The sequence below is a fragment of the Dermacentor silvarum genome, chromosome 4 (genome assembly GCF_013339745.2).
Source record: "Dermacentor silvarum isolate Dsil-2018 chromosome 4, BIME_Dsil_1.4, whole genome shotgun sequence".
Classification (NCBI taxonomy): Eukaryota; Metazoa; Arthropoda; class Arachnida; order Ixodida; family Ixodidae; genus Dermacentor; species Dermacentor silvarum.
In genome coordinates this window covers 96,690,499-96,712,588 of record NC_051157.2, presented here as the reverse complement: position 1 = coordinate 96,712,588, position 22,090 = coordinate 96,690,499, and the positions used below count along the sequence as shown (strand labels likewise).

At 48.5% G+C, this 22,090-nt stretch overlaps 1 protein-coding gene and 1 pseudogene across 3 annotated transcripts in view; both read left to right on the top strand.

The window, feature by feature from the left end:
- The first annotated feature begins 11,852 nt into the window (after nucleotides 1-11,852).
- LOC119450391 (leucine-rich repeat-containing G-protein coupled receptor 5-like) overlaps nucleotides 11,853-22,090 on the top strand; it is a 151,313-nt gene continuing 141,075 nt past the window's right edge. For all 3 annotated transcript variants that reach the window (XM_049665846.1, XM_049665847.1, XM_037713826.2), the window contains exon 1: nucleotides 11,853-12,349. In XM_049665846.1, coding sequence (XP_049521803.1) covers nucleotides 12,297-12,349 — 53 coding nt within the window. In that variant the 5' untranslated portion in view covers nucleotides 11,853-12,296. The remainder of the gene's footprint in view (nucleotides 12,350-22,090) is intronic.
- Nucleotides 20,851-21,021, top strand: LOC119451118 (U2 spliceosomal RNA; annotated as a pseudogene).

Genomic DNA, 22,090 nt, shown 5'->3' with positions numbered 1-22,090 from the left:
TCTACCGCGTTTCGGCAAATGCGAAACCTTCGCACGTGGAAGCTACGCTGATTCGGCATCTGTCCTAACAAATCACGGCGGAAGAATATGCAGGGCGCTTTTACGAAACCTTTAGGTAACACTTCAAAATGGTCGTTTTCAAATAAGATGACGGTGCCTTCGGAGACATGCCGTCAGTTGTGGCAACCACGGGGTGATAGCTGATACGGGGTAATTAGTCGCGAGTCAACAAAACTATTCACTTTGAAACGTTCAGTTTCAGCTAGCTCATCGTAATTGGGAAATCGAAGCGAGCTCTCCGTACAAGCCAAATCAACTTTTGGATCAGCAAAAATGCGATTACCCGCTGCACTGTGGCACGACGAGTTTCGGCTATCAGAGCACGCGCAGCCGAAACTGGGAGGCTGCAGCGAGCGCAAAGCGGCGCCCCTCGAGGCTACGTTCTGCTTACGTCACCCAGCGGCGGGCACTTCGCTCTCATGCATAGCTCGGCTGAACAACAACCTTATCAGATTTTCTCTCGTGCAAGCAAGCGCTTTAAGGCGCTTGGCACGTGCGTTGCGTCGCATAGCAATATTTTGCTTATAAAAGTGGGAGCGCGCCAATTTCTCCCATCCTTCTTTTGTGTCAGTTAGTACTTATCGACAGACACCTCCACGGGAGTCCACGCATGGAGGAAAAAAAAAAGAAAAAAAAAAAAGGCGGGAGCATCACGTGATTCCGCTAGCCTCGGCAAGCTAACCTCCTCTGAAGCCGCCCCTCCCGCTCTCCGGGGAGTTGTGCGCGTACAGTAGTGCGAGGCGCCTTTTGGGTAGGCATAGGCTCACATAGTTGCCCGACCATTCGTGGTTGTTTGCCAACGCTCATATCCACAACTTGAATCCGAATCTACAGCTGCGTCTTCCGTCAGGAATATCTAGAGCTGAGGAGACGCTTCTGCTTGTGACTTGGCGTGGCCTTCACGAATGCTGACTCATTTCGGATCAGAATGGCCAAAAGCCCTACATGCGACAACTGTAGCTGCGAGGAAACAATCGCCCACCTTCTCTGTGAGTGTCCCCGCTTCAGTGCGTCCAGGAAATAACTTTCAAGAGTGTTAGATAGGACTTGACAAACGCCCTTTGTCGGAGCAAAGGGTCTTGGGACACAGACCGAGACCGTCCTCAGCACAGAAGGCTTTGCGAGCGATGTTGCGCTTCTTGCGGAGAACTGGACTTCAAGCAGTGTCATATTCTCCTTTCCTTTATCTCTCTCTCTCTCTCTCTTTTGCTCTTCTTTCCCTTTTGTTGTAACATCTCTTTTCTATTATCTTTTATTCCCCTTACCTTCCTGTCTTTCCGTCTATTTTATTCCTCCTCCTCTTCTGCTACCGCGCGCTTCGTTCGTCGCTTCAAATGCGTTGCCTTGAAACGTGGAGAAAGACTGGGTAGCCTACCCACGACAACATAATTATCAAGGCATCATTTGGGCTTAGCACCGCAGTTAGTCAGCGCTCTCACCTCGAAACCCGTCTAGAGTATGCCCGAGCGTGGTCTATTGTTTCATCAAATCAGCGGTTGTGTACCTTAAAATGCGGTGCGTATTTTCTTGCTAATTTTTGTTCCGCTGTCTTGCACCTATATAGGATGAGACGAGATGACTCGCGCGATAGTTATTTGTCGCGTTTTTGCTTAGTAGAAGGTACTACTGTGCGTCTTTTGTCGTGAAAGGACGCTGGACGCTCGCTTGATCACCTGCACATGTTTGCGGGGGCGAAAGACATCATTGTTTCCCAGAAGATGCCTCCAAACGCGACGAATCGCCGTCGGAAGGGCGGCTTGGTTGCCTTCACACGTTTGCAGGGCGAATTATTTCCTCATTTCCCTGAAACCACCCCGAAACGCAACCAGTCGTCCTTGAGGTGGTCCTCCCGGGTTGTTTGGCACAATGCTGGTTACCCGACGCCTTTGTTCGCTACAGCCTTGGCGCCTGTCTGCTGGCGGCGAGGCGCGTGGTGGTTCGGTGCGTTAACTGTCTGACATAACACAGACTCGACTGCTTTACACACTTTAATTCCTTCACTATCCTCGGCGTGCGTTTGCCACGCCTACTATTTGCGCATATTCTGAAGCTCCCGCAGCAAACGTAACCAAACCGAGCCTACTAAATCTACCACTTGCCTATCACGTGAGGGCCTATTTCTCATCATACAATTCCTCTATAATTTTTATGACTAGGTTTCGAGATTATCCCGTGACGCTTCCTCCTAGTTTTATTCCTTCCTCCATGCCTCCATGCCTACACGGCCGGCTCCGTTAATCCGGGCACTGACTCTGCTACAGCCTCCTGCGTGATCCCGGCCCTTTGGCGCTCAGAGGTGTGCGGGTTGCATTTCGCGGCAAGTTCCAACCGTTGCAGTGGTGGCTAGCCTGCTTGCAAGACTACTCTGCATCTGTGGCCTAATTTCCAGAGCACCATGCAGACTTCTGTGCTGGGATACCGAAGTTCGAAACCCAGCAGGAAACACGTAATTCTTTAATATTGCGCGACTGAGGCTACCCGGTCCCCACATCAAGAAATACAGGGGAGTGACACAAAAAATGCCGTACTATGAAAAGAGTGGAAATCACAGGCAGGACGTAATTCGATGATTTCATCGCATTCACATAATTCACAAGAAGGGCTGTCAATCATGCCAATACCAAAAACATCGGTCTTTGTAATCACCATGCTGAGTCACAGACAACGCAGCAGCGTTGATTCTCCTCTTTCCTATGCTGGAGGAAGATATAGAGCTGAGGTCCAAGGAACGCAGACATGAATTCCCGAGTCCATACGCATTCGGGAGGTCCCTGTTTTGAAGTCTAGCTCAAGAGTCAGTTTGCGTAGCCTACTTGCAATAGTTCTTGAGAGCGGAATTGAGACGCATCGGGCGCCATTGCGAGCTGTGCGGGTGATCTCATGCGCGTGTTCCTTTCCAATAATTACTAGGTGCGCAATTGGTGATCACGAACCATACGCCTAACGCTGAATGTTCCATGGTGCAGCAATGACTCAGAAATTAGATTTTCTGAAGGTGTTGTGCGCTCCGAATAAATGCCGAATGCATTTTATTCGCCCAGCCAGAACGAGATCTCGAGTAAGGTGACACATGTATGCGATGCGTGCAAGACCAGATGATCTTTGTCCCAGCCGTAAAAAAAAGAAAAAAAAAAGAAAAAAAAAAGAAGTGTTACCGGGCTCTTTACGACCAGCGAATGGAGGACGTCACATCGCTCTTGAACATTCAGACTCAAGGTACAACATTTTCTACCATATGACTCAAGCCTGTTAAAGATCACTGACATATTTTTGAAGTTATAGAAACTCTACACAAAAAGAATGACCTTCGCTAACTGTGAAGGCTGGGAGACATCAACATGTTAATTTTGGTACTAAACTTTGTCTGAAAATGCGGGACCTGTCGTCATTCACATGATCATGGCGTTATGGAACAGAGCGAAATTTGCCAACGTTGCGTAGCAACAAGGGTAGGTAGGATGATGTTGCTCATAAAAAGTAAACAAGGGCGGGTATCACGTAGCGATTCCTTCCAGTCGATTGTTATCCAACGTTCACGGCCGGCTGATTCCGTTGATAACACGGTGGGAGTGCCGCTCTGACCAGTGACAATGCGCGAAAATGAATTGCCATTGGAATATAACCGTTGCGATATCACCGGCTCAGGAATGGTGCGCGCGTTTATTCTGGCAGCGCTTGCCTATAGCAGCCGCACTGAACGCAGGGAGCCAGTGTTTAATGACGTCATGAAGTATCTACCACCTACAGGTGTTGAAACCTGAGCTGGTTCGTAGAAATAAGTGTTGTAGTAAATTATTTAAAAAGGCTCCGACGCTTGCGAATATACTTTATAGGGTTTAAATGGCTTGAACAACAAACACAAAAAAGCTATCAAGCAAACAAGCCGTCAAACAAACATACGTCCAATTATTACGTCAGTACTGCTTTGAGAAGCATGTACCATGGCCAATGAATTCTTGAAGGACATAAGAAATAAGCACTGTAGTGCATACAAGACCTTATTCCCAGTCATTAAGGGTCGTAGCGACCTTACGTACATTCGGTGGCGCATCGTTAGGAGGCGGGTCCTTGTACACCCCATCAGAGAACTAAACAAGGCTGACGTCATCTTTGCCACGCGTTTGCTTAACTCCATTCTATTGCTATTGCTGTTGTACGAAGTTTGATCCTATGTCCGCATTTGTTTTTCTCTATAGGCAGTCCTTTCCGAGGAACCTGGCGACGGCTTCCGAGAGCCGTAGCGGCTACTCCTTTTAAGTAAGCAGAACCAGCTTTTTTATCAGGGACCTTGTGACTCGAGTCATGGACACAAGGAGAGCCCTCGTCACGCAAGCTCGGCGCGCGGGTCTTGAAAAGTGGATCAAGGTGGTAATTAGCTAACTAACGCGCTGCTAAACGTTTGCGCCTTCGGGTCGTTTACTAAATGAATCACGGAGAAGCGACGGTTACAGGAACCGTGCTGAAAGGTGAGTTTCGATTTACACACGACTACGAGTGCCAACAAAAGAAACCAAGAGGGAAATACTGCTGCGTTATTCATATTGTTGTCACTACATTGGTTGTTCTCGCCTCGCAAATGCTTCAGCGGCGTTTTCCTTTTCCTGAGCCCTGAGATGTGCCGCTGCTACCCTTACTACTGGTCAAAAAGAGTGGTGTCGTTGAGCAGTCTAAAATGTGCGCCGTATTTTCTGACGAGTAGTCCGCACCCAATCCACAGGGACGAACATGGCCTTAGAATAAAAAGTTCTCTTGGTAGACCGCACCCTCAGCATAGCCAGCTAGGAGGGACGAGTTTCAGCTGAAATATTTTTTTAAAAGATTATTTGCAGTCAAAATAAAGTCGCTAAACATAAACTGTATCTTAAAACATTATTATACTTTATTAGCTGATGTCGCTATGTGATTTAGCGCATTTAAAAAAGTATCAGGCGCAGTCAGGCCTCGCCTAAAAAAATTAGGGGCAGCTTCGCACTATATTGGTGCGAAGACTGGGCAAACAGCGAAGCTGACGACCCCACCTAGCTTTATCTCGGTTAGGCCAAGTTTTTGCGAGGTTATGCTTCGAGACATCGGCCACGTTTTGCGCAAGATCACTCCGGAATCATCGACCGCCCAAGGAGCAACGAACACTGGGTCATTAAAGTATCTGGACGCTTCTGGACGCTCAAACGCTTTTGCTCGGTTTCGCGGGCTCGTAACTTCGGATCTTCTGCGAATCGCCGACGTTTCGCCGCCACTTCGGCGGCGTGATACTCGGGATCGGACCGAAGTCGTCTCACTCGCTCTCGAGTAGAGGCGCGGCGGCTTTCGCGCCGCGCTTCCTCTTCTTCGGTATGACTCTCTTCGGTATGACTCGCTAGTCGTCCTGTCTTCGGTATGACAGTCGTCCTGTCGAGGCCGTCAGTTGATATAGTAACGTCAGCGCTATCAATTTTTCTGTCGTCAAATGGTCCTGCTTTATCGGCTGACCTTTCGACGGTAATGGGCGGCGATTTTCGGCACTTTGACGAGTGGCAACCTTCCCCATTGAGGTCGCGGCATTCAGTATTCCCGACTAGGGCGGGGAGATCTGGGAGTGGATCTTGGCAAATCGAGGTCGACGGAGATCGGCAAATCGAGGGACGGAGAGAAAAGACATCTTTGGTAACGCCTGACTGGCTTTACGTATCAAGGTCCTGCTCAGCTCCAGCAACGTTTCAGTGACCCATGGATATGGTTCTGTCAGGCCTGAAGTGGCAGACTTACCTGCTATACCTCGACAACGTCATTATTTTTTTCAGAAACGTTCGAAGAACACCTAAGACAGCTGCTGTCGATTTTACACGCGATACAGTCCACCTGCCAAGCACTGAAACCAGAGAAATGCCCCTTTGGTTTCGAGGAACTCCCTTTCATAGGTCATGTTGTGAGTCATCAAGGTGTGCGCCCGGACCCCGACAAGATCACGGCATGTCAGAAAGTTTCCAGCAGCCAATTGACAAGAAGGTAGTGAGGCGTTTCCTAGGTATCTGCGCGTATTACCGAAGATTTATTGCCAATGTCTCACACATGACTTCGCCATTAACGCGTTTTACACGAGAAGACGTTGCATTCTTATGTGGCGAAGAAGAACAAGTAACATTTAATGATCTTTCACAGCGCCTGCAAACGCCTCCTGTATACTGGCTCGCTTTGACGAGGACGCTCCTACCACGATCCACACGGACGCTAGCAATGTAGGTCTATAGGCGCTGCTGCTCGCCCAATGGCAAAAATCAGCCGAGATAGTCATTACATCCGCAAGCAGGACGCTCTCACGTGCAGAGTCTAATTACTGACCCACAGGAAAGGAATGTCTTGAGGTGGTATGGCCAGTTATGAAGTGTCGCTCATAGCTCTATCTGCCGTTCCTTCAATGTGGTTATAGCTATCATCACGCACTTTGCTTGCTGACGACTTGAAGGATCCGTCCGGTCGACTGGCATGCTAAAGCCTATAAGGCAATAGGAATTTTTTATGACAGTGGTGCATAAGCACGGACGACAACACTCCGACGCCGACTGCCATTCAATGTCACTGATTGAGCAGGAAGTCGCAGAAGATGACGAAGACATGGCTTTTATAGGAGTTCTGTACACTGCCATCATTGCTTGTCAGCAGCGGGAAGACAGCGAGCTGATTTCACTTATTGATTTTTAAGAAGGCCGGATTACAAGCGTACCCAAATAATTTGCCAAGAACCTTGCGATTATCCTACATCCGTAATGAGGTTCTCTACATGAAGAACGTTTCTTCAAGCGTAAGCAGCCGCCAGCTTTTCGTCATGACGTCTATCCGCCATGAAGTCTTACAAGCCTGCTACCATAATCCGACGTCGGGTCACCTCGGCTACACACGAACACTGGCCCGATTCAAAGAGAAATATTACAGGCAGAGACTTGCAGCCGCTGTGAAACATTGCAGGCGCACGTGCCACGATAGTCAACAACGCAAACCGCCACCTTTAAAACCAGCTGGGCCATTAAAAAAATTCGAAGGACCCACGACACCATTCGCCCAAATCGGGATGGACCTTGTCGGACAATTCCCGACTTCCAACACTGGAAAGAAGTGAGTAATAGACTGTGGTGATACAGGCACAGGTGCTGAAGCTTTTGCTCAACGTGCTGATCAAGCGAGACAACTCGCGCTCGTCAGAATCACCTGTCAACAGGACAACGACGTTTTACCTTACAATTTACGACACCGATACGCCGCCTATCTACCAGACGAGCCAAGTATGGGTTTGGAGTCCCATTCACCGGCGAGGACTTTCAGAAAAGCTACTCAGGAGGTAATTTGGTCTGTGCAAGGTTGTTCGATGCCTCAGAGACGTGAACTGTGAGGTCATCCCTGATAGGGATGTTGCTGGTGGGGGTGATTAGGAGTGGTGACGGTGCTGCAGCAAGTTAGGGCGAATCTCGCATGCTAGTTATTGCGCCTGCGCACCTCATACGTTGTAAGCAAGGGTTTGTCAATAGGCGTAGATCAACTCCGTGTCTCGAAGAAAGGCAGCCTGCAGTCGTAGAGCTCCTTTCCTGGATTACTCTGGTGCCTTCAGGGAGCACTAAGTCCTCAATGCTCGCATGTGGAAGACCTTTCGTCTGTAGGCTATGAAGCAACGCCTTTCCTTTCTCGACAAACTGCGGGCATGACGAGGGGAAGTGTTTTACTTCACCGACCTCATCACTCGAGGCCCAGAGCGGCAAAGTAGGTCGTTCAGTCTTTAATAACCAAACCTTGGTGTAACCGGGGCTTATGGAACTGATTGTGGTGGTATTCGGTTCTGTGTTCGGATGAATGATTGAAGAAATTATTCCTGTCTATGCTTCAATTGGCAATCGGCGTTGCACGGAAAAGTTGACTGGCTGAAGAGAGCAACCGAAGGAAATAGGGGCTGCGACTTTTGAATGGCTATGAAATAATGCACAGTGCCTCTTTGCGAGGACACTCCTTGGGTACAGTACAAAAGGGCGGACAGCTTTTTGCCAAAGCAAAGATTTGATTAGGTGGCATCCAAGCCGGCGTCAGCACTTCCTTTAAGCACGTGCTGGTGTTGACTGACTTTTCTGAAAACACAGGGCCTGTATCAAAACCAAGAGCCTGAAGTCTCGACTTCCGGCTGGGCACGCGGTGAAAACAGCGACTTGAACTTGTCTCGCCCCCTTCTCGTCTCTCGAGTTTCTTTCCTTCTCGTTCTGTCTGTTTCTCGTTTATCCGTCTCTTGTGTTTGTCACTTCTCTGTGCGGTTACCTTTTAAATCGCGTAAAGAATTTCCAAGATGATGCTTCCTGGCTAGAAATGAATTATTGAACGAACGAACGAACGAACGAACGAACGAACGAACGAACGAACGAACGAACGAACGAACGAACGAACGAACGAACGAACGAACGAACGAACGAACGAACGAACGAACGAACGAACGAACGAACGAACGAATGAATGAATGAATGAATGAATGAATGAATGAATGAATGAATGAATGAATGAATGAACTGTGAGGAGGAATGACAATTCATGATAAATGCTATTTGGGCACTCCTTGAGACAATGACTAGAAACGACAGACACAAGCGCAAACTTTCAACTCGTTTTAATGGCAGGAAGTCGAGTGGTTTTATACATACATGGGACGAAAGACTGAAAAACATTACCAACATGAAAAGCGTTACCAACTAGCCCAAAGCAGTACCATTCTAAAGAATGAACCACTTGGAGAGCGCAGGAGCGTAGGAGTTAGAGCGTGGAGGATAGGCACATCGCACAACCAAGGTGTGCCAGCTAAGCTCAGCAGTGCATGTCCTCGTTTGATGGCATTTCCGCCTACAGGATGATAAGCACTACCGCGCAAGTTCGCGCAAACATGAGTTTCACCGGTTTCCCCCATAAGCGTGGGATCTGCAAAAGTCTTCAGTTAGAGTTTTTCTGCCGATATTTATGTGGTTGACTGTAATGTAGAATTACTTATTTACTAATTAATAATCGTGTATACCAACTTTATGTCTTTATTACTGGCAACACATTGTGCACTAAGTGCTTATCTTTGTTCGTATTGCACCGCTCGCTAGCCATTTAGGCTGTCAGTCCCTATATCCCTGTATTAATTTTCCCTTACAATTTTGCGAGTAAATGCTACTAGTGCGCATTTTTCTGGTGATATATGCTGAGACCTTGTTTACTCAAGTAGCTCGCTGTCAAAGTTGCCTGCTCTTTGAAGCCGCGCACCAATGACACCTTATGTCATCTCAATCAATGGGTGGACCATTTCCTCTGTCAGAACCCACCGGTTTCTTGGCGTAATCATTGACCGAGACCTCTGTTGGAGCCCAGCATGTGGCCTACATGAAACGGACGCCTCAAAGCAACTTCCCAGTTGTTTAAATACTTGAGGGGAAAGACGTGGGGAATGTCAGTAGACGCAATGCTGAAACTCTACATAGCTCTCTTTCTCGGTTTTCTAAGATATAGTCTACCTGTACTGAACAACACTTGCAAGACGAATATTCGTGTTCTGCAGGCAGCACGAATTTGCCTTGGTTTGCCCAGATGCACGTCAACAGAGGCAACTATTGCGATTGCTCGCGACCATCCAATGAAAGCTCACATTACGATGCCTCTGAGAACGCTCATCAGACATTTTGCACGCGCCCCCTATCACAACCTTGCAACACTACCTTCAGACAGGCGCCAAGCATCGTTCTCTAAAATTATCAAGTACAACGACAAACTTCCCTCGGGCTTCACCGCTGTATCTAAACCATCGATACCCCCTTGGTGTCTTATTAGCCCCACAGTACATCTCAGTGTTAAGGACCGCACAAAGCGCAATGGAACGAAAAATCTTAGGACTAACGTTAAGAGACAGGAAGAAAGCGATGTGGATCAGAGAACAAACGGGGATAGCCGATATTCTAGTTGACATTAAGCGGAAGAAATGGAGCTGGGCAGGACATGTAATGCGTAGGATGGATAACCGATGGACCATTAGGGTTACAGAATGGATACCAAGAGAAGGTAAGCGCAGTCGAGGTCGGCAGAAAACCAGATGGGGTGATGAAGTTAGGAAATTTGCAGGCGCAAGTTGGAATACGCTAGCGCAAGACAGGGGTAATTGGAGATCGCAGGGAGAGGCCTTCGTCCTGCAGTGGACATAAAATATAGGCTGATGATGATCATGATGGTGACATCTCAGTGTACCAGGAATCAAGAAAAAATCTGAGCTGTCGTAGCCTGTGCTGAACAACTGTCTCTGCTTCTTCTGCACGAGAGGTGTGAGGACAGTGTACATATTTATACTGATGGTTCCACAAACCTCCAGTGTTCATCCAGTGCTGTGGTTGTCCCAACAAGAGCTATTACCATCAGCTTTAGGACTGACCACCCAACGACATCGACATCTGCGGAACTAGCTGCTCTTCGTGCTGTACTTTGTTTCGTCAATCGGGAACCACCTCGACAATGGTCAATCTTCAGTGACTCCAAGGCAGCCCTACAACCGGTGCTATCAGCTCTGCGTCGTGGGCCATACGAACAGCTCGTATTCGATACTAGATGCCTACTCCATACATCACATGAGAAAGGACACCACGTGACGTTTCACTGGCTGCTAAGTCACTGCGGCGTCATAGGGAACGAAGACGCCGATAATGCCGCTCCGGCTGCTCTTGAAGACTCACAGGAAGAGGCCATTCGACTTTAGCGGTCCGACGCAGCCAGAAAACTTCGAGTGCTTGCACAGGAGATCACGCTCTCTCTATGGTGCACACCAAGGAGCCAGACCAACCGGAGCAATCTTCAATACCACCTGCCATCTTTGATGCATCTCTGCATGCCAACTGGACTCCGCCGAAGAGAGGCCACTCTGCTTTATCGCTTATGGCTAGGGGTGGCATTCACGAAATCTTATTCATTTCTTATTGGAAAGGCCGACAACGCCCTCTGAAATGCCTGTCTTTGCGAGGAGACGCTAGAACACATTCCATGCGACTGTCCTGAATATAATGTTCAGAGACAGTTCCTGGCGTCCGTTCTAGCGCACCTTGAGAATAGACCAATGTCAGTTGAAGCGATTCTCACATGTCGTCGACAGAAGACATCGCAGCTGAAGGCGACGAAGGGACTACTTAGGATTTTAAGAGAAACAGGCTTGGACAAGCGGCTGTGACAGTGATGTCACGTACCACGCAAGAGTGACGGACTGTAACTGACTATGTGTGTGCTGTGCTATGTGCTCTCTCTCTCTCCTCCCCATCTTTCATTCCTACCCTCCCCCCCCCCTCCCGCTCCCATGTGTGGGGTAGCAAACCGGCTGTGCTAAACTGGTTAACCTCCCTGCATTTTCACCTCCACTCTTTCATTCCTTCCTTCCCTAACGATGCCCTCCGCGTGCGTGCGCGAGCTTACCGTGTCCTTCCTGCCCCCCCTCCACTGCTCTCTCTATATCATCTTTCTATTCGCTCTTTCCCGTCCCCCAGAGTAGGGTAGCCAACCAGACGCACTTCTGGTTAAAATCCCTGCCTTCTCTCTTTATCTCCTCCTCCTCCTTCCCTAACGATGCTATACAGTCTCCCTTGATTGACTGATCAATCGACAGCCCTATACGAACGTCACTCGCGCGGGCGCTATGTATATAACGCCCGAGGTTTCGTCGGTCCAAATTTTCGCGCCCAATACTGACGTCACCGGCGGCACACGCAAAGCGCGTTCGAGGGCAGCCGCTCAAATGGGGGCGCGGCGCGCCGGTCGCCGTCGTGCGCTCCGTCGTCGGCAGCGGCGCGCGCGGGGCCAGCGACCGACGGCAGGCAAGCTCGGCCGAGTTCGCGGCCCCAGCGGCAGAGTAGGAAAGACGCGTGTGTTGTGTGTGCATGTGTTGCGCGGCGCCCGCGCGCTCGGCACGGCTGCTCTCCTCCGCGCCGCTGAACGGCGCCGGCCGCTTCGCCGAGAGCACCAGCAGCAGCCGGTCTCCCTGCTGGTGTGCGAGGATGTGATGCCTCCGCGTCGGCCGCTCCCTGCGCCTGCCTGGCTCCTGGGCCTGGCGCTGGCCGCCGCGGCTGCGACGTCGGTGGCGGCGGCCCGGCCGCCGAACACCGCGTGGTGCCCCGTGGCCGAGTGCACGTGTTCGGGGACGCAGCGGAGCAGCTTGCGCGTCGACTGCTCGTCGCTCGAACTGGTGCGCGTGCCGCCGGTGTCGTCGTCGTCGTCGCAGGAGGCCGCTAATGGGACTAGCCGGGGGGACCCGCCGGCGCTTGCAGCTGCAAGTCGTCAGCCTGTGAGTACGACGGTGTCTCTCTGCAACTTGTCTCAACATAGACAGGGAGATATATGGGGTGTTTTAACGGCCTGACAGAGGAGAGACCGTTTGGGGGGAAGACTCCTTGGGAGACTTTGCGAGACCCGCGGACGCTCGAGCCGGGTTCGAACAGCGCGGAAACACTTCTGAAAGAGTTAACAGTGTTGTATTGGCATGGTTCGAGTTTTATTTTCTTGTCACTGAATGGAGCAAGAAATTCTTCTAGGGTGTCTTACGCATTATTCTTCGAGACTGGACCAGGAAATGTGAATTTTCTTGTTGCATTTTGCTTAAAGTAAGGTTCGACGGGCCAGTTCAGTGGAATGGTCGCAGGAGCTGTTGGAGCTCTCGGGACAAGACGTTTTCGCACATTTGTCGAGGCCTACTGTCATTATTTATTTATTTATTTATTTATTTATTTATTTATTTATTTATTTATTTATTTATTTATTTATTTATTTATTTATTTGGTGTGAACGTATGCAAGCAGTCAGACAAAAGCCAAAAATCAGATCTGCTCATATTTTTCCGTTTCACGATAACTATACCTGAATGTGGCTTCCGTATCGTATAATGCACGCGAAATGACGGGGAAAAATACGATTCAAACACACCGTGTTACACAGCTGACAGTTCCACAATTCTTCGCATCGCCGTGAAAGTACATTTCCAACTCTTCCGCTGCACCCTCGTCTGAACGGCTCGCGACATACATTTCGTCGGGCTGTGCAAAGCAATGTATCTGTATAGAGCCACGTTAACATTTTACGACACACTGGCGTCATATTTTATAACAGCCGTGTTCGCGTTTCTGTCGAACTGTCAACAGGCGCGGCTCGTTCTAGTTCGCGTACCTCGCATGTGGCGCGAAACATGCGGACGGAAGACCGCGAGTTCGTTCTCGGCAGCTCATCGAGAAAGACTTCGTGCTGTCGGTGGAGCCACGCGCTTGTGGTCGACTTCTCTTTCGCGACATAATTTTGTCGTCGTTTCTCCTTGTAGTAAGTAAGCGCAGGAACGTTTGAAAATGACGTCACTGTTGCAGTCTCAACAGAGCTTCTATTCTTCCGGGTCAGTTTCGATGTACTATAAACGCCGCCCTTACCAAGAGAACACGCGTATGCACGCACCGAGTTTTGCATTACGAGTGTGAATAATAGAAAGACTATTATTTTTCCTGGCGTTCGGGGAAAATTCATATTTCGAATTCGTCGTCTGCACTTAAGTTTAAATTTTTTTCCGGGTTTCTTCTTTTTACATGTTTTGCTTAGTTTGCTCTTACTGTAACAGAGTGCGTATGTGTTTGACAGAGCGTGTACGAATTTATCCCGCTGATAATATTGGAGCACGCTTTCCTAATGTGTTTCCACAACGCTGTCGATGCGTACGATACATCGAAACGCCAGGTGGCGTTCACCGTACTCAGCACAAGCGTGGCCTCCGTTCTGAAAATGTTTCTGAAGTTGATCGCGGAGGCTGTACGACGCGCTGTACGACTCGGTGACGATTCAGACGTGCTTTGTCTTGCGCGTTGTATTAGTGTGTCATACGTGCTTCGCGCGTTGTGCTAGCGTGTGCAGCGTTGCAGCTTCCATATGCACGACGGTTGCTCATGGTCATCGACGTTGGTAGTCGTGATGGAGGAGACGTGCCACCAGGCGTCAGCGTGGGTGCATCAACGCCTAAGGGCGCTTTAGCCACAAAACACCAATAGACATTATATATCAATGTGTTTTCTGTGAAGACACGTTTCACTTTCGTGTTCTATACCGATTCCTATATAAGAGGGATCAACCACATTTTTTCTTTTTTTTTTTTTGGGGGGGGGGGGGGGTGTCTTTACTCTCGCCATCAGGAGCTTCGTTTCGTCGCATGCAATGCTGAGTGCTTATAAGCGTGTTGCATACCTACGAGGTGGACCGTACGTGACAAGCGACAAATGAACTAAAATGCAAAGCATCTTCACAATTTTCAATACAGAGAGCAACCAAGTGAGAACAAACAACAAAATACGGAAAGAAAGGGAATTCAGAATTCCCGATTAGAAAACACGTAATGTGGCAAGCACCAAAACACGAGTTCCAAACTGCGGAGTGCTGCCTGCTGTCTTGTTCCCTTGTCACTCCTTCAAGTACGTGAACCTATTGTATGCACTAAGACGTGCTGGGTGCGCATTTCTGTCGTTGATACTTCGCGCCAATCTTATAGTTTAAACGTTACTTTGCGAAATTGAAACAACGATGAGTGCTCGTCGTGTCTGTGTGCCCCTCCTGGTGGGCGATTGCTGGTCGTAGCTTTCCTTTTTGAATTTTTTTCCGTATTGAGCTATCATTCTTATGCATAAAAAAATAATTTCTGGCTTTGCACCTCTGTTCTGGCGGCGACGTATGCTCGGGCGTCTTACTCCTGAGATGCGTACAAATTTGTAGGCGAGCGATGTCAGGGAGTGGGAAAAATTTCGACATTTCAAACGAGCAGTTCGAGAGTGGCGAGAAATGCTGTATCGTTAATTTGCGCACCGATTCTTGTTTCTTGCCCTGCGTTTGCTGTTCTGGCGGTGTCTCCAAAAAAGCCGGGGGATTAACTCTTCCGGCGTCACCCGACGACTGGGCTCAGCATATAGTGTCTCGTTGTTCTTCTTTACTGAAAGTGGCATTGTGTCTATCTATTAATACGTGTTATGTGCTAATAAATGAATAATTATTTAAATAGATTATTTATTTAGCTCGTATTATTCGATTGACTTGACGGATTGCATGACTTGTGTTTATTTCAGAAATTGCAAAATTTTCTGTTATGTTGTGGCGTTCATTTTTACTATTTATTGACGATTTAAGCGCGTTTACGAAATGGTCTTTATTGTGGGGTCGGTTTTCATGTCCCCTCATATTATCATCCTTTCGATCATTCAATAATTTATTGATTGTGGCGAAGCCGGCGACACCCCAGGACTAGGTGCCAACATTTCCAATTTCATCCAAATCAATCAATTACTATGTATGAGCCCTGAGTTGTCCTCCCCGCCTACTTTCTCCGCGTTCTGCCGAGGGAACGCCGCCATTTTAGTGTCGCGAGCGCTATCCCGATTACGCGTTGAGGCTTGTAATTGCAGCCCTGTCTATATGGCTGAAATTAATTACCGAGACGACATGTCGATTCACTTCGCATAAATATTTTGAAACAGACCTCGGCGCTTTTAAAGGCCATTGCTAAGTTGCTCTGTGGGAAAAAAATAAAATAAAGTCAACTAAGGCGGAAGGGAGAAGGTGAATGGCTTAACTGTGAGAGAGTGATTAGAACTGTATACGAAGAAGGCTGGCCTGTCTGGTTCAATAGAGCAGTCGATTGACCAGTCCGTACCGGTGCCTAGATCACCGCTTACAGACCTTGCTGCACTCGTTTATGTATTTCGCAACACTAGCTACAGTAGTATTTTTCGGGTGCCCACATAGATACCTGGAGGCCTGAAAAAAAAAAAAAAAAAAAGCGATCACGGACACGCATATAGCGCTTTTGCTAAAACACGTCCGTGTATGTGGGCACTTGAAGGACACCAGAAAAGCATGCCTTACCGAAAGTAAGAATAGCCTGATTCGTAAATTATATTACTAGTCGAACAATTCAAGTTGGCCTCTCGCGGGCACCGTCATTGATTTGCTGCCGCTAGTAGTGTAACAACAAGAACAACAAAAGGTAACCTCTTTGTTTTACATTCCTATGCTCTCGCACTTGTTGATATACACCGCGCGGGAGAGATTCTATGGATTATCTTTTTTTTTCTTCGCTACTTGAATTGCTCAACGAATCCTGTAGCTCCGTCTCTATAAACGCGAGCGCTTGTTACAGTTGCCGTTAGCCCCGTTCATGAGCTGGTACCGCTTACAGCCGCGCAATCGGATTCGCGTCATCACTGTAAGGGCGCGAACCGGTTGTTTCTTCCTCCTCTATACGCGTTCGCTTATTGTTTCCAGACCCATTGATCTGCCGCACGCTCTCTGCTAGCATCCCCCCCCCCTCCTCCTCCTCCCACCCGCCTCGTTTCTCTCTCTCTATCTGTTCCTTAATGTCCTTTGTGTGAGTGAACCGGCGATTCGCGTCATTAGTTTGCGGTCCTTGTGCTTTCTTCCTTGGTTTGTTCTATCGTACGCTCTCTTTCTTGTTCTTATACTTGTTGGCTCAGACAAAAAGAGTGCGAGCGTCGAAGTGAAGGACGCCGTTTCCTTCGATACACATGCTTCGATCTTTCGCTGCTGTGTCTGACGCGCGGATTATTACGCAACCTTTCTTTCATTCTTTCTTTTTTTCTCGCATTTTCGCGTCTCGCTATACACGGGTGTACATCTAGTATACCTCTAATTATCTGTCCCGATCATCACTCATCCCCTCTTTTCTGCCTCTTTTCCTTTTTTTCCTTGCGGAGAGTTGCAGCGTAGAGCACGCTAGCTCGAGCCGACCTTTCCGCATTTCCTTCAATACCATTTCTCTTTCTCTCTCTCCTTCCGATGGTACTTTCAGTAACATAATGAGAGGAACAATAAGACCGCAGAGTGAGGGCCCGTTATTGCTGTTTGCGCCATACTTATACGGTGGCTTTCGAAGCTGCGACTGGCTCTCCCGTGCTCCTCAAGAATGTTTTTCTTTAACCTAGGCGTGCAAATAGTTTTTACACTGCCTGTCTGTCTTGGTCACCTGGAGCACGTACAGGGGTAAGAAGATGACAGCGTTTGTAATTCGTTCGTTTCCAAAAAACCTCTGCCCATCAGACTTCCTTCTTTCGATTGCCGAGTAGCATGCATGTGCATGTTTACATGAAAAGAAGAAGAAGAAGAAGAAGAAGAAGAACAACACAACAACAACACAACAACAACAACAACAACAACAACAACAACAACAACAACAACAACAACAACAACAACAACAACAACAACCAACAACAACACCAACAACACAACAACAACAACAACAAACCATTAACAACAACAACAACCACTGCTTTCTAACACGGGCTTTCTCTCGAAATATACTATATATATATATATATATATATATCTATATATATATATATAAAGAAATTTATTCGCTGTACGTTGCTTTAGCTGCGGTGCCGCCACTGTGAAAATTGGTTGAGTTTAAAAAAATTATATCAATTATAGCGTTAACTCTTCCATGCAGTAGTTCGCGCAGTGAATTAACGGTGCAGTGTTTTGCGCAGCGCATGAATGGCTTTAGGAAAAGTACAACCGAAAAAGAGCGCTCTTTCTCCTCTGTACTTTTCCTTAAGCCATTCATGCGCTTCGCAAAACACCGTCATGAACTATTACCAAGTCGCCCAAGCTTCCACCTTTTAATAATGCGGTTTACTTCAAGAGTTTATGAAACAAATGTGCTTCCACAAGTTCTTCGTAGACATTACTCGGGACTCCAGAACAAAGCCGGTGTGCTAGTCTGTCGTAAGTGTTTGCAGGCCACAGTGCTCCAGGTTATCTCCGACATATTACTCCGTGACGGCGTTGTGGTTGGTGGCGCTGGGCAGATTTTACATTACCCAGGCCTCCAGGCATCTAGAAAATTTAGGACGCGAAAATAAGGTACCGCCACACTGGAGTCGGCCATCAAAGTACACATACCCCCCCCCCCCCTCCCCTCCCCTTCCGTCATCTCCCCTTTGGCTACGCCCTGCAGAAGCTTACTTATGACTGGAAGAAATGCAGAATCATGGCATCCAGTAGCGACGCCATCCATATCTTATGGATAATCGCGCTCGTTGGACAAACAAAATAATATTGAACGTTGAAACAATACAGATAGAAAAAGAAGAAAAAAACCTTCCCTTTCATAATCTCTTACTGTGAAAGAAAGACTACATACCTCAAGCTTAACATAACGAGAGAGAGAGAGAGACAGAGAAGAAAAAGGAAAGACAGGAAGGTTAACCAGAGAAGAAGATCTGGTTTGCTACCCTACACTGGGGAGATAGGGGAGGAGGAGGTACAGGGACAGGAAAGCAGAGGTAGAGAAAGAAAGGGAGCGCAGATACACAATCACAGTCGCTCACCGTCACCGCATACAATCACCGCACAGCACAGTAGCACTTGTAGCACTGTAAACATCAGTTCATGATATTACAGCCGCTTGCCCAAGTCTGTTGTTGCCCTTGAAAACTGCAACAGAGCCCTCGTCGCCCTCCGCTGCGATGACTTGTGTTATCGGCATCCTGAAATGTTTTCCTTTGTTAAAGGTCGCTGGTTAAATCGCGCTATCGCGATTGCGAGCAATCGCCTCTGTAAATTGCAGCGAGGACAGTCACAGAGAAGAGTCTCCTCGCTTCCACAGCCATTACATCCACGAGGCGTCATCGCCTCATCCGATTTGGAATGCAAAATTCTTTGTAAAGGACACTCCTAGCCATATTCAAGCTTAACGTAAAGTATGAAATATGTGCGTATCACGCGTAATGCGAAGTCCACGCGTGACCTTCGGCAAGCATGAGTATAGCCTGTACTCATGCTGAAATAGTTCAGTTCACAGCAAAAATCCACCAAGTCGAAGAATTCCTCATTGCGTTAAATCAAGCGCATATCTGACGTTTCTTCAACGCATAATAACCATCGCCGCAAACTTCCAGCGCAGCCGCAACCTGTAAAGCTCGCTCGGGCAAATCCTTGCGCCCCAGCCTCCCGTCCCTCCGCGGTTACCACATCCCGCACTTCACGCCGTCCCGTTATCAAGAGGAGTCTGCCGACGGGGAAGGGAGTCGCTCACCTTTTCCTCCCCATCTTCCTTCCCTTATTGATTCGGAGACGGGATGAATGGAACCCGGCGGCGCTTCGCGGCACGTCGCTCGCCGTTTCGCCGGCCCGCGTGGTACGTAGTAAACGCCCTCTCGCTCACGTCCCCCTTGGTTGCATTCGGGTTCGTAGTAACCCGTGCGCTTGCGCCGCGCCGCCACGCCAAGAGGGACCCGGAAGTTACGGTCGCTGCGAGTGAAACAGCCGCTCGAGAACGTACTACCTGCCTCCATCGGCGATCCACGCTGGGCCGATTTCGTTGTTATTGATTGATTCGCGCGCCCCCAGACGTCTTCGCACCGCCGTAGATGCCACCAGCTGGCGCTGGTGCGGTAGAGTGGATTGCCTAAATGATGATGATTTAATGGCATCCCCTTTGAAACTGGGTGGTAACAAATAGTCACCTAGCCTACTTGATTTAATCAGGTAAGCTATACATATTTTTTATCTAGCATTTTTGTGTGAATCTCCCTAATCTTTTTCCCCCCTCGAAATCTATACCTTGCACCGCTACCTATGACTAACAGATCTGGTCGTATCAATCTCTTCCCCTAAATTACCGAGTGCTTAGCCCACCTATATAACGTCGTTACGGTGAAACCACGCGGCAAGCCTGTCTCTCCGGAAAGGAATGAAGAGCGCTCATTGAGGGCGGGGGGTTACATGCCAAAACCACGATCTGATTATGAAGCACGCCGTAGTGGGGGACTCCGGAATAATTTGGACCACCGGGGGGGGGGGGGGGGGGGGGAGTTCTTTAACGTGCACCTAAATCTAAGTACACGGGTGTTTTCGCATTTCGCCCCCATCGAAATGCGGCCGCCGTGGCCGGGATTCGATCCCGCGACCTCCTGCTTTGCAGCCCAACACCATATCCACTAAGCAACCACGGCGGGTCCTGAAATCAAGCAGATGAGGAGAAGAAAGTTACGGAGAAAAAAAAAAAACTTAAAAATTATGCAGCTCGAAAGCGCACGTTGGAATCTTTGTCCTGCGAATCTTGCGTAAAGCGGTTATCTGAACTGTATAAAATTAAATACGATTCGTAAAATTGTTTTTCTCGTCCAAGCGTAGAATGGCAGCGTAGCATAGCAATGAGCCAAGCGCTCATTCCTATGCTGCTGTTAGCTGCCATACGTTTGTACAGCTTTCTACACCACCGTACGAAACCTTCACAAGGTTTTCGGGAGTGTCATCAACCGTCTGTTTTCGTGGCAATTACTGCGAACTATGGAGACATTCTTCTTAGGGGTCATTGTTATAAAAAAATTCAGAGCCATTCCACTCTATGAATGTGGTTGACCAGCGAAGCTGTGTATGTGGTGATTGACCGTTGCTCCGGTGAAACGTTCCAAGTTTGCGGGATCGGGACCACATGGACGGTTCGCATTTCTTTTCGCCTTGCGGGGCAGCACGCTTACGCTTGGCGTCCGCGGCCCGCTCATCGTCGGTAGTCTCCTTCCGCCGCCGCCGCCGCGCTCATTCCCTTTTCTGTTCACGCCGTCGTTATTGGTAGGCACGCTGTTCTTCTTCAGACTGTACAACGCGCGGCCTACCCATTTCACAGTCAGAGCAGAACTGAGGAAATGAGCCTACGTAGAGCATGACGTCAGGAGACAGAAGACACTCAGATTTGTAGGCACAAGTTTGAATACGCGGGATGGCGTACACGTGTATGGCGCGAACGTAGACATGGCCGACGCGTGTCAAAGTGTAGTATATGTTCTTATCAGCTTAATATCTGATACGGGTTGCATTTGGGTCCAAGATATTAAACTTATTTTTGCAAGTTGGCGGAGTGCTTTTCACTTCCGCCGTGGGTCGGCCCGGTATTGCACTATCTTCGGGATCGGCCCACGTTTTTGGTCTACGGACATCGATCTGCTGGAAAATAGCCATATACAGCTTCGCTCTAAAAGAACGGATGTCAGTTGTTTCGAACAGATGTCAGTTGAGTGACAGGTCAAAAATGCGGCGGCAAGTGCCCTTCAAAGGGAACATGTTACTGCAGGCACCAGCGAACTGTAATGTCGCTGCCTAATCTCTCCTTCCTTTCTGTACTTGTATCCATGTCCACATTTGTACTTTGCTCAGACGCTTCTTTTTCGCGAAACTCATCAGTAATCACCCTGCTGGTAGAGTTTTTCGCGCGGCAGGCGAGAGTTACTCGTCTATGCCAGGATTAATCGGCCTATTCAGCCTTTACATGGTACATCTGGGCAGCGGTTTGCACCTATGCATAGAGGGGAGGGGGGGGGGGGCGGTAACTATGAACGAGGAGGCGGTTTGTACATGTGATTAGTATCCTTCTTCTTATGCACTTTTGAAATGACCCGTATGGGCTGTGAGCTGTTCTTCGGGCCCCGCACTAGGTGATTCTGGCCGTTCGTGCTTGTGGTGCGTGACGACGGCGTGCTCATTGTTTCTGGAATATTAGGGTTCCCCTTCGCGCCGGCTACATCTGTAAGGTCACTATTTGATGAAGCGCGGAGGGATACATGCCTGGCGCATCACACCTCTTTCTTGAGTGGAGCCTCTTCTGTATTATTTACTTCACTGGCTATATATCCGTCAGCCAACGGGACACTTAATATGGTTAACCTCTCTACCTTTCACCTCTTGTTTTCCTCATTCTCCTATATGTTGCGCTAACGTGGTCGTCAGGATCACTGTCCACCGGGTGCTTAATTGACACGGTGTTACTAGTCAAAACTGTTTGCCACTAGCTAGTACGTCAGTATCTTTTCTTTGGCAGTCACGATTGGCTGGCACTCGTCCTTCGCCCATGCGTTCGAGCAGCTCTTTGAATTCTGGCCCAGTTCTTTTGTCAAACTATAATACCTAAAACACTGAAATGATGTGTGCTGCGTTACATATGTTATATATACCGAGAAAAGAAAGCTGCAACAATCAGCTGAAGTAGCCACATAGG